Below are 14,842 nucleotides of genomic sequence, written 5' to 3' on the forward strand. Positions count from 1 at the left end.
AAATTAAAAACCGAGGTTGGTCGATTTCTACCCCCCCCCCTCCCCCCCCCCCCAAAAAAAAAAGAGAGATATGAATCCCCCCTTGAAATCAATATTTTTTACTTTTTTACGAAAAATGGGGTGGTCGCATTCAACCTCCATAGCCTCAAGTGACCACTAGAGGCCTCTAGGGGCGTATCCGCTAGTAAAATCATAAACCAATTTCTGATAATTTAGGCTGATGTTATATCAAAGATTAGAAAACGAAGGGAGACTTCTGCTGACATTACAATATTTCGACAAGATTCTCACACACATAATCTAAGGTAAATAAACACTGACATTTAAATTTCGGAGATTTTAATAGTTACATGATTTGTAATTTAAGCAGGTATCTTCTTTTAACCAACTTTTTTTCTGTATTACTTTTTAAAAAAAAGTGTCTTTAAGGGTTTGTATTCTTTATAGCTCTATGCTTGTCTGGAAATTTCTGAACCAAAAATCTCAAATGGAATAATTACTAAAAAAGGGCAACCCAAACTTTTTAAAAAATATTATATTTAAGCACTCATTTTCATTTTTAATATTGAAATAATGGAAATGAATTTTTAAAGCATAGGCTAGAAACCTTTATTAAGCTGTGTTTTTTTTAAATCCTTACTGTAAAGATATGTTTGTACTGTTGACAACAATTAATTTCAAAATACAAAAGAAAAATGTAATTAGAATAAAATGTTTTTTTTTTTAATTCTCTAAATAAAAAGCAAAAGAATTAGCAGTGCATAACATTAAAACCACTTGGGTATGTTGCCTGTAGTTACAAGGACACCCTTTTCAAATATGCATTAATTGTCAAACAAGAACATTATTTTTACTTTGAGTTCAAATAAGTAATACATCATGCACCTTTTGGCAAAAACAGGGCAAAAGTATAGTTTCGCGCAAGGGCGTCCAAGCCTTTTTCATTTGTGGGGGGGATTCTAAATTCAAAACTTTTTTGTGGGGCGGGGGGTAATCTTTATATATATAGGCAAGGACGTCCAAGCTTTTTAATTCTTATAATTAAAACTTCAAAATTGAAATTCATTTTTTGGGGGGGAGGGGGTAATCACCCCTTTAAATAATGTAATCATTAGTTCTAGTTTGGTTTACTACTCTTCCTCTCGAAGGGGGGTTATTAGTCAATTTCTGAATATGTTAAAAATCGAAATATACAGTGTGTTTTTTTTTATGAGCACTTTTTTGAAAGCAATTTTACCCCACTTATAGTTATCAGAATTTAATGATTAATGGCTTATTTTCTTCGTTTTTTAAGGGAAATTATGAAACAACAAAAAAATTACAGTTTTTGTTGAAAAAGTACAGTAAAGTTGAAAATTTAAAACTTAGGTGTCAACATATAAAAATGGTTTTAGCGCATTTTTCTTAAAAAAATGGATTTTCTGTAGTCGACTTTGGGGGGCCAGTACTCCCTCCCTGGTTGAGATATGACCTTCAAACTTTGATATGTTCTAGTACATGTCCCTAATAGTATCTGTATACATTTTTAGCTCTATATCTCAACTTTAAAGTGTTTAGCAGCCATTCTTGCAAAAGGTTTATTATTTAAGCATAAGAAAAATGCGCTAAAACCATTTTTAGATGTTGACACCTAAGTTTTTAATTTTCAACTTTACTGTACTTTTTCAACAAAAACTGTAATTTTTTTTTGTTGTTTCATAATTTCCCTTAAAGAACGAAGAAAATAAGCCATTATTCATTAAATTCTGATAACTATAAATGGGGTAAAATTGCTTTCAAAAAAGTGCTCATAAAAAAAAACACACTGTATGATATGAAAAATCTTACTAAATAACTTTCAATGTTTCCTAAAAATCAAGTTAAAAATAGTTTCTTAGGCCAAAAATAATTTAGATTTATAGAACCCTAAAATAAGCATGTAGAGAGTTTAACTATTTTTTATTGATTTGTTTAATGGTGCATTGTAATATGTAATAAAGTCTAATTTACATGTTTGTGGTATGTAAAGTATTTTAATTTATTTTATAGATAATTGCTTGTTTAACAAACTTGTGATTTTCTGTTCTAATCTACACATAACTTTTCATTTGGAAGTTTTTATTTTGAACATTATTAAACAAAACTCCAAAGCAAAGAGTGTCCTTTTAACTTAGGTACACCCATGTGGAGCCCCACCACCGTCGCTACTGGCTTAATTCTCAACAACAACAAAAGTATCAGCAAGATCTACATCAGCCAAGGTAGATAGATCATTTTCACTGTCTGTCTGTCTGTCTATTTTTTTCAGTTCGGCTGTCATTATGTTTGCCTGTAAGGCAACTATAAATTTTCAACATCAACAAAGTATCAGCAGGACCCGCATCAACCAAGGTAAAAAGATCATTTTCACTGTCTGTCTGGCTGTCTATTTTTTTTGGCCTGGCTGTTCTTATGTTTGCCTGTTATAAATTTTCAACATCAACAAAGTATTAGCAGGATTTGCCTACATCAACCAAGGTAGATAAATTATTTTTACTCTCTTTATGTTTGTTTACAAGTTTGTCTGTCCATCCTTCTGTTTGTCTGTCATGCTGCTACAAATTGTCAACAACAACACAAGTATCAGAAGGATCTACATCAATCAAGGTAGATAGATAATTTTTCCTGCCTGTCTGTCTTTTCTTCTATCTATCTTATAATACTGTAAGGAAACTATAAATACTTAACCAGTAACAAAAGTATCAGCAAGATCTACATCAGACAAGGTATAAAAACCCTTTCACTGCCCTTCTATCTGTTTGTCTATCCATACTTCTGATTGTCTGTAATGCTGCTATGAATTCTCAACCACAACATAGAATCAGCAGGACCTACATCAGCCATTTGCTTTATGTCTGTTTGTTTACAAGTTTGTCTGTCAAGCCTTTTATTTGTTGATAATGCCGCTGCAACTTTTCCCTTTCTGTCTGTCTGTTTGTAAGTTTGTCTGTATATCTTTTTTGGTATGTTTGTAATGCTACTGTAAATTTCCAACACCATGAGTCTGATCTAAATTAATCAAGGTAGGTAAAATATTTTCTCTGTATATCTGTTTATTCTTCTGATTGCTTGGAATGCTGATTTTCAATATCTACAAAAGTATCAGCAAAATCTGCGTCAACCAAGGTAGATATATCATTTTCACTGACTGTTTGTTTGTTTGTAAGTTGGTATGTCTGCCCATCTTCCTGTTTGTCTGTAAGGCTACTATGAATTCTCAACAACTACAAAAGTATCAACAAGATCTGCATTTACCAAACTAGATAGATCATTTTCTTGAAATTTCACCCACAATATCCTCTTCTATTAAGGAAAAACTAATGTATCTTTGACCCATTCTTATTATATAGTCTCCTTATTTTCAGGAAGAATTCCATCACCGAGATCAAGAACAATCTATCACAGCTGTTGTCCATGAGAAGTGGGGGTGACAAAGGATTCTTCTCCTCCTCTGAGAGCAGGAAACAATCTTGACATTTCTTGTTTTTGCTGTTATCATATCAACATATTGTTGTTGTCCTAATGCCATTAGAATAATGGTTAATAATGCCCCAAAATGATAAATATATTCGTCAAAAAAAGAAATTGCAAATATTTAGAGAAGAAAGTTAAAAGACAGTTTTAGAAAATATGCATAATATGAGGAGGGTATATTAGTGTACAATCACTTACGGGAAAAGTTTATATTCCCCTACAAACATTTTTTGTAAGGAATATTAAAATTAGTGGTCCTAAGGAGATTCTCCCCCCCCAAAAAATCAAGAAAAGATTGTTTGATGCTTACAGGGAAGATTCTGAGTATAAAATTCTGGACAAGACAAAGTCATTAGACTCCAGGTAATAAAATAATTATAGGGTGGCAGCGCTTCTCGAATTGGGCATTTACTTCCACTATTTATCAGATTTTCAGAACTACGTGATATTAGGTTTAGAGTGGTCCGTTTAAAAAAAAAACTAAAAACACCTGAGGTGAATTCTTAAAAAACTTTTGCCCCACTAAAATCAGTGAAGCAAACTAAAAATTTAAAGGGGATAATTTTGCCTCACTAAAATTTTAGTGAGGCATACTGATTTTAGTGGGACAAAAGTTTTTTTTTAAGAATTCGCCTCTGTTTATTGAAGGTCTATTTTTAAAGTCTCTTGTCCGATTTTAGGTCTTTTATAACATATATTATATTTCATTTATTATAATCTAATTTATTTGCTAATTTGTTTTTAGAAATAGTCTTAAACATATTAGATTAGATCTTAATAAATCACTAAACCTTTGCAGTTAGATAGTAGATAAAAATCGCGCAACCTTAATGCAATAAAATCCTTTTCCAGATTAAAATACGGTGGCTTAAAACCGGTTCTCAGCTATACCAAAAATCATGTATAACATCATATTACAGACAATTTTTCCTTCGGGGTTAACAAAACTGATTGTAATCTTGTAAGTTTTAATTTTTAATATCCACACAAAGTTGTCTAAAAACGATGCGATAGATAACTATTATGATGGAATTTACAATTTAGTTCATACTTAACATATTAACACAGATTTAAGTGATTATTTTTGCCATTGTCTTATCTTTTAGACATATGATTTCTATATTTACCAACCACAAAATAAATATGAAGCCCTAGCTTCATAAATTATGAATGATTATAATTAGAAAAGTATTTTAAATAAATATAAATTTGTGACATATCTTCAAATAATTTTAATGACATCACATCTAGAAAATATATTTGGTACAATCTCTCTATGTGATAGTTAAAGAAATAGAACCCCCTTTTTTGTTATGGTAGATAGTATGTAAAGAAAATCTTTTTTTAACCTAGGATCTCCTGGAAGCCCTTACCCTGCAGGTCTTCTCCGTACCATCTAATCCTAACCTAAAAGATAAACCTTATCAAAAAGTCACTCTATATTCGCACCCTCCTCCTCTTTCTTCCTTGATAGTAGTGATGCTGTTATCGATTTGGATCTTTTACTTGATATTAGTATATTATTGACTGCCCTTGTATTTAAATCACCAATGTCCTTCTTTAAAAAAAATCCTTTTTTATAGGTTGTTTATAGTGCTCTATTAACGATTAGAGAGATTATCCCGTAAAATATTTGAGATTGTATTCTTGTCTTGTATGATAATTACATATATTCAAAAGAAAGATTCTTAAGTTTTGTAAGTTCATGAGATCAATGGTTGCTGCCTCAGCATTTAGAAGTTGACTGCGGATACGACAGTAAACATGTATACATGCTTTTAGATCATGACTGACAAACTGACGGACCGAGAAAATTAGATGCTGAGCTGGATCTTTAAATCATTTCAATGGTGCGCCAAATTGGGGTGAGCCAACTTTCCACCAATGATAGCACAGCATTTTACGAAATGCCGCGCTGTGATTGGCTGAAATTCGGCGCACCCCGATTTGGCGCACCATTGAAATGATTTAAAGATCCAGCTCTGGATATACTTAATGGTATAGGGAATCTTCCTAAAAATTTATTTGTCTATCTAGAATAGCAGTCGAGTAAATTACATTTCTCCCATAGTGTTACTTACTGACAAAGAGACAGATAAAAGTGAATTATAAAGACGCTTCGCTAATACAAAAAAAATTGTACATAAGTTTAGGTCAAGTATGATCCCAATAACGGATACAAAATAATTTTAATAATTTATTTTAGGGGATCCACAGTTAAGGTCGATTTTGCGACATCTCCCTCAACCCCCGAGTGTGTTGGTCCTCCCTTTTTCAGCTATCTTCAGAGCGCTTCCCCCACAGGTAAATTTTCTTTGGTTTAAAATGAACAGATACTTGTCATGGCTATGTGATATTTTACACTTACAGGGATCATAATGAACGATATATTGATATATATCCCCAATGATAAGAAACAAAATTAACCACACTGTTGATTAATAGTTGACAATGCTAGTTTAAACCAATTAATCAAAGGCATTAAAAAGTACCCAACGTATTTAAACCAACGAATAAGAGTTCGTCTTAAATTTACATTATTGTTATTATTTTTATTTGCTTGGAAGTGCAATGCTACTCCTGGACTCTATCAATCTATCTAACTGCTTCTCTCTCTTTATCTATCTATTTGACCCCCCCCCCCCTCAATATATCTCTCTCTCTCTCTCTCTCTTCTTTTCTCTCAAATAGTTTTGGTATTTTAATGACGTTAACTAAGAGACGTATATAATTCTAACTTCATAATTAAATATAAATTTTGGAAACTCATATATTCTTTAGTCATGGCTTGTATCTGCATCTAAATAGTTATATGTAGTTAATACAAGGATACAACTATACAGTATACATTAGTAGCGTAGCAATAACAACCGATCTAAAATACAAAGTAGAACGATGTCTGTCAGTTTGTTTGTCTGTTTGTAACAAAGGATCTAGCCAACTGCTGAACCGATCGCGTTCTTCATAACAGGGTAGCTTCTCATAGGACCCGGGAAGGTTTATAACTATTTTATTGGAGGGTGGGACACCCCAAACCTCCCAAAAAAATGAAAAATAGCCCCCCCCCCCTATAAAAATAAAGTAGAACGATGTCTGTCTGTTTGTTTGTCTGTTTGTAACGAAGGATCTAGTTAACTGCTGAACCGATCGCGTTCTTCATAACAGGGTAGCTTCTCATAGGACCCGGGAAGGTTTATAACTATTTTATTGGGGGGTGGGACACCCCCAACCTCCCAATAAAATGAAAAATACCCCCCCTATAAAAATATTTTTTTTTCATTTTAAAACTAAAAAATAATGGGGTCGAATACTACCCCCCCCCCCAAAAAAAAAAAATCCCCCCCCCCAAAAAAAATAATTTTTATTCTATTTTTCTTTTAAAACTAAAATACAAAAATTAGGTTAATCAAACCTCATGGGACACAGCTCCTAGAGGCTAGGGGCGAAGCCGCTGGTATATTATAATATATTAAATACTCCCAGCTGCACCCCTAGCATCTAGGGGCTGTATTTTCGAAGGAATATGGAAGGACAGAAAAATAGCCTTAACCCAACTCAGGACCAATAAGAAGATTCACTATAAAGGAGAACTATATCGGTTCAGCGGTTAGAGAGATCCTTTAATACAGACAAAAAAAACTTGATATAGATTTTGAAATCTCATATAACAGGATGTTTGTCCGTCCATGTATCTAAGTGTCTGTGCCAAAACATATCGCTAACTGCTGGACCGATATGTAGTTTCTCCTTGACAGCAAAGCTTATTATATGTCAAGGGGAGGTTTTTTGGGCGAGGATTTTTTCACTCTTCCAAGAGTACCCGCAAGTTATAAGATTTTTTGTTTGCCCATTAATATTTCGCTAAACACGATCACTTTACCGTCTTGGGCAACTTTAACATAGAACTCGAAATGGTTTTAGGCTATATTTCTGCCCAATTCTAAACTCTGCGGATGCAGTCAGAGAAAGAGAGGGACAATGACTGTTTATTAAACTAGTCCCCAAAGGTTTATAATAACGTTTTCTTATTTGTTGGCTTAAAAACTTTGGAGACTTTAGTAAACTTTGATTGGTTGCTTCATTAAGTTGAGTGTGAAAACGTTTCAACCCTTAATTTTAATCTACGGAAGGGGTAATCTTCATAGTGATAAACATCAATTTATCTGTGATTGTCTTATCCCTTTATATCCCTAGGATACAGTGACACTAGATGCTTAGGGCGCAACGCGAGTTGTACAAATATTTTATTCCTAATTTATGACCTTTGAATATATTTCCATCAATTGTATAGGCTTTATGTAAAATTACAACCCCTATGTCATTTTTCAATGGCAAAAGCTCTAAGTATCACGCAAAACATGTCTAGAATTCATCTGGTTTGTAAAACTAAGTGCTTTTTTGAGAATGGGGTGGGGGCGATTTTTACACCCCATTCCATTACCTTGGACAAAGATAAACATCCCACCTCTTCCTTAGAAAAATGAATAGCGAATTATGATAAAATGAATTTACAGACAAAATTAATGATAAAATTAAACTACAAATAACCATGCTACCTAGAATAAGAGTTTTACTTTTAGGTATCAATTTCATTCAATTAAATGAACATAAAGTAAAAATAAATCTGGATTTTAAATGAATATCTGGCCAAAACATTGCATGAGATCAATGGTTTGTTGGCAATACTTTAGTAATTTGCCAGATAACAAAATCTTTGATTTCACGACCTTTGAATAATCTCCTAACGTTTACAGTTTAAGTTACGCCTGTTTTTTGATCAAGTCATTCCCCATACTCTTACGTTAAAAATATATATAGATTTTAACGTCTTTAGTTAGAACATGGTTTAGTTGAGATTCGAACCTATCGAATGGTTAATTACTTCCGTTTACAGGCCATGGCATTCTAACTTTAGTTAACGCGCTAGACATAACATCTTTGATTTGGCTTGTAGTCTGTTAATTTTGCAAATAACAATTAAAGAATTGTTATAATTATTGTACTTTTAGGAACAGGTTCTGAGGATAGTGGAAACCTGAATTCTCCTCTTCATTCACCTACTCCAAGACATAGAATTAGGTAGTCAATTGTTTTCCTCTGTCATATTTACTCTATAAAATTCAATTCTTAAAATGTATTGGATCATGGAAAGAAAAGGAAGTAGCAGTGGATAGAAAAAAGGAGAAAAGTTATTTTTAAAATACTTCCCTTTCCATGATCCATTTTATTTATTATTCTTTAAAATTAAAAATAAAGCAAATACCTCCCAAAAATCAAAATTAGATCTGTAAAGGAATATATTATGTTTTATATTTTTATTTACATCTAATGGACGACGACTTACAAAAATTCCACAAATAAAAATTGAATTTAATTCAATGTGTAATTGTGTATGTATCCATCTTTCTAGCTATTTATCTGTCTACTAGCGGCTTCTCCCCTAGCCTATAGGGGCTTTGCCCCAAGAGGTATGATCAAACCAATTTTTCGTATTTTAGATTTAAAAGAAAAAATGTTTTTAAAATTTTTTCTTGGGGGTTTAAAATTTTTTTTTTGTTTTTTGGGGGATATTTTTCATTTTTTGGGGGGGTTTGGAGGTGTCCCACCCCCCAAGAAAATAGTTATAAACCTTCCCGGGACCTATGAGAATCTACCCTGTAAAGGAGAACCCGAACGGTTCAGCGGTTAGCGAGATCCTTCGCTACAAACAGAGAGACAGACAAACAGACAGACAGACAGACAGACATCGTTCTACTTTGTATGATAGACTAGCGGCTTCGCCCCTAGCCTCAAGGGGCTTTGCCCCAAAAGGTTTGATCAAACCAATTTTTCGTATTTTAGGTTTAGAATAAAAAAGAAAAAAAAAATTTTTTGGGGGGGGGGGATTTTTTTTTTGGGGGGGGGGGGGGTAGTCGTCCCCACTATTTTAATTTTAGTTTTAAAAAGAAAATTTTTTTTTTTTGGGGGGGGAGGGGTATTTTTCATTTTTGGGGGGGTTAGGGGTGTCCCACCCCCCAAGAAAATAGTTATAAACCTTCCCGGGAACTATGAGAAGCTACCCTGTAAAGGAGAACTCGATCGGTTCAGCGGTTAGCGAGATCCTTCGCTACAAACAAACAGACAAACACACAAACAAACAGACAGACATCGTTCTACTTTGTATTATAGATATCTCTATCTAGACGTCAGTCTACGGCCTATGAAGAATGTATTAATCAGAAGACTTCACCAATACGTCGTGGAAGCAGACCGTTTCTAAGGTATAACTGTTACGAAGCTATTATACAAGTTCAGATTACTCTGTTGGTTTTTCCAATTTTTCCTATTTATAAAAGCGAAGCTTTTCTATAATAAGGGTCGGTCCGTCCATCCGTCCGTCACAGAGAGTTAGCTCTTTTCGTTAATTTAAACAGGTTAGAATTATCCTATCGATTCCAAACTTTGCATGATGATTCCTATAGTAGTTAGGTACAATTAAAAAGCGTAGCAACTCTATAAACAATACTAGAATGTCAGTACGTCCATTTTAAACATGTCGATTTTTAACTTTTTGACAACAAATTTTTGTATGTTAAAATTATCCGATTCTTCTGATTTTTTGAAACCTGATTCCTATTACAACAAGGTACAATGTTATAAGCGAAGCATCTCTATAAACAAGTCCCAAAAATGTAAGTATGTCCTTAAACAGTATCATCTGTTTATGCAATTTTGCAACCAATTTTCTTAAAATATTGTTTGTACTGATGCATTAATATTCTGCTAATTCAGTTCTGACAATCTACAAGTGTTAATGTTCGTTTGTCCTTCCATTTCAGAGCTTTGCTTTTATGGATGTTGTCATTCTTGTTTTCTTGCAAAGATTCAGGGATAGAACAATCAATTGATCTTTCCTTTTTTTTTTTATTTTTTGGGGGAATAGAATGGTTGTAAGTAGTGTAGTGCAAAGGAGGGTGCGTGAAGTGTTAAGTTTTGACAATCCCCTAAAGCCCAAATTGAGGAGGTTGTATTATGGACAATACAAGAGGTGTTATTTTTCAAAATGCGTGTTGGTGGGTTCAAACCTAGGGAGCTTTTATAACCTACCTTGTTTTTGCCAAGGGTTGGATAATTATGTCACTTTTTGCGGGTTTCTGCAATTAGAAAAACTATATAACAAAGATATGCTAATAACAGTACAGTTGGTCTCAATAATAATCCTATCTAGTCCTGGACATGAAGATGCGCCACGTGGGGGGCGGCGTGACTCGTTGTCGCCTGACAGTGCAGCTGAAGAATCCTCCAGAAAAGGAAGGCGGGACTCAAGCTTTGGTGCCAGCAGCGACAAGGTTACAATTCTAAGAATTTGAGTCTCTGCGTCTGCTAAGATCTCATAAACGGCTGGGCCAATTTTTTCTACAATTATCGGGATATAGTTCAGGGCAAATTTTAAACTTTTTTGGGGCTGATGTGACAAAAATTTCAGCCGAGAAAATAACATTTTTCCCATAGCGTTACGATCTGGCACACAAATAGACAGAAAAAGTGAAAGTAAAAAAATCAGCATTTTTCTTTACTTGATCAAAGTAAACCTTGCCAAGCAAATGACGTTCTCTCTTTCCTCTTCAGGAATCTCGAGACTCAAGTCCTAAAAACCGGTGGAAAGGGATAGGACGGAGAAAATCATCGGTCACTAATCAAGAGGTGAAAATTTCTTGTTCAGTCACTAATGCTTTTATCTAGAGGGGGCAGGGTGTGCTTGTTATCTTTTTTTGTGATATGTGGGAGGGGTAAAAGGTGATATTTTTTTTAACTTTTGGATTGTCCTTTAAATAAATGTATATGTATAGATATATAATCCAGATAAGTATCTGGATCCACTGTATAGACTATTTTCGTCTGCTAGGAAATTAATTTCTCCTTTTTTGTAGCGACTTGGCTGTATTTATATTTTATATTTCCGACGCTATTGGCTGATGTTTAAAAAACCAATTGAAAGTCAACAAAGGGTCCACGGGGTCGGAACATAAAGTTATTTAACCCTTACAGCTCGGGCCCCAATTCCCACCTTAATAGATCGGGGGGGGGGGGGGGGGGGGGGGGGGCTCCTGTTACAGATAAAGACGTAACATTTTTTTCTGGTGGTTCATGTGTATTTTTAGAGAAAATTACTTTTTCTAGTCATAGCAGCCAGGCCGCTCCTTAGCCGCTTTTTAGCGGCCAGCCGCTAAATTTTAAAACAGCTGTAGAGCGGCCAATTTTGCAGCTAGGATGACCAAATTTTAGGACGAACTTTTATTTTTCATAACAAAAAAATTACTTTTTCTGATCATCGCCAAAAAACGGCAAATAACGGAAACCGCCATTTTCGGCGGTTACGGCGGTAAAACGGCGGTTGGCGGCGCCGATTAATATTTTTATCTGTTTGATGTTGCACAAGGATTTACCAAAAAAATTTATAGGACTCTAGCTGTAACAGAAGCCACGATATTCATGATATATGTCTGTAGTAAAAGCCGGACAAAAATCGGTCATAAAGTCGGTCAGGGAGCGGTCAAACGGTCATAACACATTTTTTCTCAGAAGGTCATTGATATCTAAGTATTCACCAAAAAAATTTTAGGTTTCTCCTTATACACAAAAGTCATAATGTAGAAATTAAGATTTTTTTAGAATTTTTTTCTAATTTTGGTGCTACCCAACCGACTTTGACCGGACACCACGACCGACACAGACCAGATATCCTAATAAAATCAACTCTTGCCGACGTATAATTACTAAACTTAAAAAGTCATGAAGTTACAGCACTCCATCTTACCTACAAAAAAAATGAGATTGAAAAAACTAGAGGGGGGGGGCTCTTGGAGCCCCCCCCCCCCCCGATCTGTAAGGGTTAACCACTTCTCCCTCTATTGTTTAACCTAATTTACTCTACAACCCCTCACCTTATTCCTTTTAGTTTCTCTATATACGTCTGGAGTCATTTTGGAGCCATTTTGGGTTAGGGGAGGTTTTTAAACCTATCACCATTATATTGTCTCCTGTTGGGGTAAAAAAAGACTCATAAAACCAGCGTTACTGACACCGTCAATCAAAATTTCACTCTGTTATTATATCAATGCAAGATAATGGCCATAATTTTATTATTGGAAGAGCGTTCTCTGGACAGGTAGATATTAAAAGTATATACGTGGCAGAATTGTGGTTGGGGAGAAGATTAAATTATCGTCCATTGTGCTATCCCTGTATCCCTGATGTTCCACAGAATTATATTTCAGGTTGGAGGAAAGCGTGGAAACAAATCTCACCACTCTCCAGACTCAGGTAAATTATCAGGGAGGGAGGGGACAATTTATTGATTCTAAATTACACTGGTAACCAAATTTTTATAATCATCATAAACTTTGGATACTTTTGATAAGTTGGTTCAAAAATAAAAGTGTTCAAATATTTCATCTATCATTATTGGGGTTGTAAGTAAAATTTTCATCCATTGTCTTATACCCTCTAGGTATTATTCAAAATTTTATCCTTTTTCATCCTTTTTTTGCTAAACATAGCAAGAGCGTTTTAAACCCCTCTTAAGATTAAAAATTGGAAAGGATTAAATTACGTCTTATTTCACCCGTTTTAGGCTCACATCCCAATTTGAAATTTCTGACACTCAACATTTGAACAATGAATTATCAATTTAATATTTTATCTTAAATATTTAGGCTGAATTTATGAAAGAAAATAAAAGTTATAACTAAAATAATAACCTATTTTTTGTGTCACCATGAAAAAAAGACATACTGCTATCTATTACTGATTTAATAAGCCTAGAAAATATTTCATTTGTTAATAATTCTACCCTTATTTTTTAGGTGGAAGTTCAAGAGAACCTTCACCCAAATTCAATGAAGGACACCCTACGCTGGCCATAAGGTAAAAGTATTTTTATGTGGTTAAGCAAAAAATATGCCCATCCTCTTCCACTCTAACACACAACCATGAAAACTTTAAGATAGGGGGGGTTGACCGTTCCCAAATGTACCACCCAATGTTTCAAAATTTGAAATTCAATTTTCATAAAAATCTCTATATACACTTTTAAAATAGTTTGTCGATTTCCCTTATATTGCAGCTGGAACACAAATGAACTTTGGAGAAAAAAAATTATTTTAATGATTTTTCTTCTGCTTTAGTTTTGTAATTTTTGTCGCTTTACAAAGTAGCCATGTGTGATTGGCTAATAAAGCAACAGATTAAATTTGACATTCTAACCTTCCAATAATTTTTTTATTGTTTCGCCTCCAAGAATGTATTAGGCAAGTTTGACTTTGATATGACGATTCTGATTTGCCTAAAGATTAATATTTTGTTTATTTTAAGGCGACAGTCCACCACAGATGAAATTTTCATAGCGAGGTAAAATAAATTTAGTTGTGTAGATACTTTACAAATAAACTTATCTGTCTGTTAGTTACTATGCAATTTGATAATCACATATACAGAATAATGATTAGGAATTAATTGATTAAAAAATAATGCTTCTGAAAAAAAAATATTTTTTTTTACTTGGAATATATCGTATAATCGTTTTCCTTTTCACTAAAAAATCTTCTAATTTAAGAGGTTAAAATTTGCTAGAAATTTAAATTCTTTAGGGGATTTCGACGCGAATCTACAACAGAAGATTTAGCGAGATGTCGAAACTTTCGCCGCCAGTCGTCAGCCGCCGATTTTGATCTTATTCGCAACAACCGCGGACGGCGGGACAGCGCCTGCCAAATTTCCGAGGGACAAGTTCAATCCATGACAATTGAAACTATACAGGTAATAATAAATAAATATAACTAGCGGATATGACCAGGGGCGTCCAAGCTTTTTTTTTGGGGGGGGGTAAAAAATTTTAGGGGGGGGGTAATTCGTGTTTGGGGGGGGTAAAATGGCGCGCGAAGCGCGCCGAAATTTTTTTTTACCCCCCCAAAAATTTTTACCCCGGGGGTAAAATTTGATTGGGGGGGGTAATTACCCCCCCTAAAGTCTGTTGGGGGGGGTAAATACTCCCCCCAAATCTGTTGGGGGGGGTAATTACCCCCCCCAAACTAATTTACCCCGGGGGTAAAATTTTTGGGGGGGGTAATTTAATTATGTAAAAAAAGCACCTACCTAATCTATTAAGTTAATAAGTACTATCCTATAACATAAAGTAGTAAGTAAGGTTTATTTGACTATAGCTTCAGATTTCATTACTTTTAATACTGAGTTCTCCTTTTTAGGAAAGCTTCACATAGATCCCATGATGGTTCCACACTATTATAGGTCAATCCTTTGAGTGGTTTTAGGCTATTTTTCTCCTCCCTTTTTACCCTTTAGAAAACACGAG

At 34.3% G+C, this 14,842-nt stretch overlaps 1 protein-coding gene across 5 annotated transcripts in view; it reads left to right on the plus strand.

Moving 5' to 3' along the window:
- The window catches only part of rsh (Rap GTPase activating protein radish), a 106,727-nt gene that overhangs the window by 24,083 nt on the left and 67,802 nt on the right, over nt 1-14,842 (plus strand). For 3 of the 5 annotated variants that reach the window (XM_080146082.1, XM_080146083.1, XM_080146084.1), the window contains exons 8-20: nt 217-305; nt 2,154-2,240; nt 3,384-3,476; nt 3,802-3,855; nt 5,699-5,796; nt 8,502-8,571; nt 9,675-9,752; nt 10,700-10,820; nt 11,101-11,175; nt 12,750-12,795; nt 13,338-13,398; nt 13,846-13,881; nt 14,121-14,289. In XM_080146082.1, coding sequence (XP_080002208.1) covers nt 217-305; nt 2,154-2,240; nt 3,384-3,476; nt 3,802-3,855; nt 5,699-5,796; nt 8,502-8,571; nt 9,675-9,752; nt 10,700-10,820; nt 11,101-11,175; nt 12,750-12,795; nt 13,338-13,398; nt 13,846-13,881; nt 14,121-14,289 — 1,077 coding nt within the window. The remainder of the gene's footprint in view (nt 1-216; nt 306-2,153; nt 2,241-3,383; nt 3,477-3,801; nt 3,856-5,698; nt 5,797-8,501; nt 8,572-9,674; nt 9,753-10,699; nt 10,821-11,100; nt 11,176-12,749; nt 12,796-13,337; nt 13,399-13,845; nt 13,882-14,120; nt 14,290-14,842) is intronic. The other 2 variants (XM_080146086.1, XM_080146087.1) reach the window with 2 other exon arrangements.

This window comes from Acartia tonsa, chromosome 13 (assembly GCF_053477335.1).
Source record: "Acartia tonsa isolate MP-2025a chromosome 13, ASM5347733v1, whole genome shotgun sequence".
NCBI lineage: Eukaryota > Metazoa > Arthropoda > Copepoda > Calanoida > Acartiidae > Acartia > Acartia tonsa.